The sequence below is a fragment of the Chenopodium album genome, chromosome 10 (assembly GCF_948465745.1).
Source record: "Chenopodium album chromosome 10, dcCheAlbu1.1, whole genome shotgun sequence".
Classification (NCBI taxonomy): Eukaryota; Viridiplantae; Streptophyta; class Magnoliopsida; order Caryophyllales; family Amaranthaceae; genus Chenopodium; species Chenopodium album.
The window spans coordinates 13,308,141-13,310,501 of NC_137843.1; the positions used below are offsets into that span (position 1 = coordinate 13,308,141).

Here is a 2,361-nt window from a genome sequence, read left to right on the forward strand (position 1 = left end):
GAAAATGCACTTTGATCAGCCAAGAAACCTATAATTAAATCGGCTGCTTTGAGTGATGCAGATGAAATCAGTTTGCTAATTGAATCAGAGGTGCCTATTCACACCGGTGGAATAACTAGGCTTGTAAAACGATCAAGAACACGAAGAAGAACAATTGAAATAGGGTCTCAAATGCAGCCTGTTAGGTATTCATACTATAATGCATTGGCCAGTTAATAGTGTTTTGTTTTCTTTGGACAATTATACAATTATACTTATTATTTTATAAATCTGACTGTTATGCATCCTGATACTTGGACTAGGATGGCGAGGCAACCACAGAGTCGACACCCTATTCAAAATATTGGTATTAATTATTCTACTTGTTTTAAGATGTTTCATGTTCATGAACAAATATTCACATAATAATGCAACATGTGTATTGTAGAAACCTCAGCAGCAACAATAGGATTGCAGTTGCCTACTGGCCCTGCAAAGTTAGCATCGCCACATTATTGTCTTAAATGCAATGCAAAAAAGTTTGCATACGAGACCTTGCACTTTTTTTGTGGTAATGGAGAAGATAGCTGCCAATGAATATCCCTTGGAGCTAAAGAGACTCTTTACAAGTGATGATGAAGATGCTCTTCATTTTAAACAGTATGCTCGGTTATACAACAACTTGTTCGCTTTCGGCTCATTGGGCGGCAATTATGGTTCTGAAACTCACAAGGGAATTTATGTGTTCAAGGGACATGGTCAGATGTATCACTTTGTTCCGGATTTACTTCTTACTGATGGGAAAGCTAAGTATTTACAGTTGTATTTCTATGATGGTCAACATGAAACCACCCACCGCACAGAAAGTTTCCCAGAAGTAAGGGATGACATTGTTTCTATATTGATGAATGTTACTAAGGATAATCCATATGCCAGATTCTTCAGATCTTTGCGAGAAATACCTGTTGACCAAACCACAACTATTATCCTGAATAAAGATACAGTCCCTGATCAAAGGGTGTACAATGCTCCATCAATTGATGAAGTTGCTAGTATATGGCCAAATAACTCAGGCTCTAGCGATAGTAGTAGTCCTTACATCATTGTTCGGGGTAAATCATCAGAGCCTCATGGCATTCAACATTACTATGGTTGTTGTGATCCATTACAATATCCTATTTTATTTCCAAGAGGTGAATGTGGATGGACTAAGGGGCTCAAGAAAACAACTTGGGGAGGGAGGCAACAATCAGCTAACCAAGTTGATCCCGTCATGTCATGTTCTGTTCATACTATGGATGAGTTACTTGCAGAAGAAGAATTACGTATGTTCTTATCTTTTGATTTATGATATACTTCAACCATATATATGCATACTACAAACTGTACATACTAATTTGGTCTTATTCAAAATGTAGGTTCTTCACGACGAAACACAAAAGCAGACAAGTATGTGTCAGCTAGAGAATATTATGCTTATAAATACAAATAAGGCCTAATAATTTGCTGCTCCGGGCAGGGAGATGTTTCCAGCAATATATAGTTGATATGTACGTCAAAATAGAAAACACACGGCTAGATTTCTTTCGCAGGAATCAAGACACAATTAGAGCTGATCTATATCAAGGTGTGCTTGACTCTTTGGATTGTGGTGAAACTATTGCAGCAAATGTTGGGCGCAGGGTTATACTACCTCCTACTTATATAGGAGGACCACGAGATATGAAAAAGTGGTATTTTAATGCAATGGCTTTAGTGCAAAAGTTTGGAAAACCTGATCTTTTTGTAACAATGACAAGCAATGCAAACTGGCATGAGATCAAAAATGAATTGGGAACTAACAAACAAGCACAAGATCTCCCTAATTTAGTGGCGCGTATTTTTCGTGCTAAACTAATTGCATTGAAAGAAGAAATCAAAGAGAAAAAGTGCTTTGGTAGAGTCACTGCTATGGTATTTGTGGTTGAATTTCATAAACGAGGGCTTCCACATGCTCACTTTCTGATTATTTTAAAGCCAGAGTTCAAGCTAAAATGTGTTGAAGATTATGATAGATTTGTCTCTGCAGAAATACCTCCTACTACATCTCCTGCACTTCAGAAAATTGTGCTAAGACATATGATGCATGGTCCATGTGGAAGTTTCACTACTAAAAATTAAGGTTTTTGCGACCGCCTTAAACGGTCGCAGAAAACAGCAAAAACGGTCGCAATTCATAATTGCGACCGTCAACGGTCGTAAAGGGATGGTCGTTATTTCCGTGGTCGCAAAAAAAAATTATTACGACTGTGTGACGGTCGCAGATTTATTGCGACCGTTTTTGTTATTTTCAACGACCGCAAAGGAAACGGTCGCAAATATAAATAATTGCGACCGGTAAAA

General features: G+C 37.8%; 1 protein-coding gene across 1 annotated transcript; it reads left to right on the forward strand.

The window, feature by feature from the left end:
* Nucleotides 1-553: 553 nt before the first annotated feature.
* On the forward strand, nt 554-2,139 carry LOC145564855 (uncharacterized). Its single transcript, XM_081625026.1, has 3 exons — nt 554-1,304; nt 1,398-1,428; nt 1,572-2,139. The coding sequence occupies exons 1-3, from the start codon at nt 554-556 to the stop codon at nt 2,137-2,139; spliced, it is 1,350 nt and encodes a 449-aa protein (XP_081481152.1).
* The last annotated feature ends 222 nt before the right edge of the window (nt 2,140-2,361 follow it).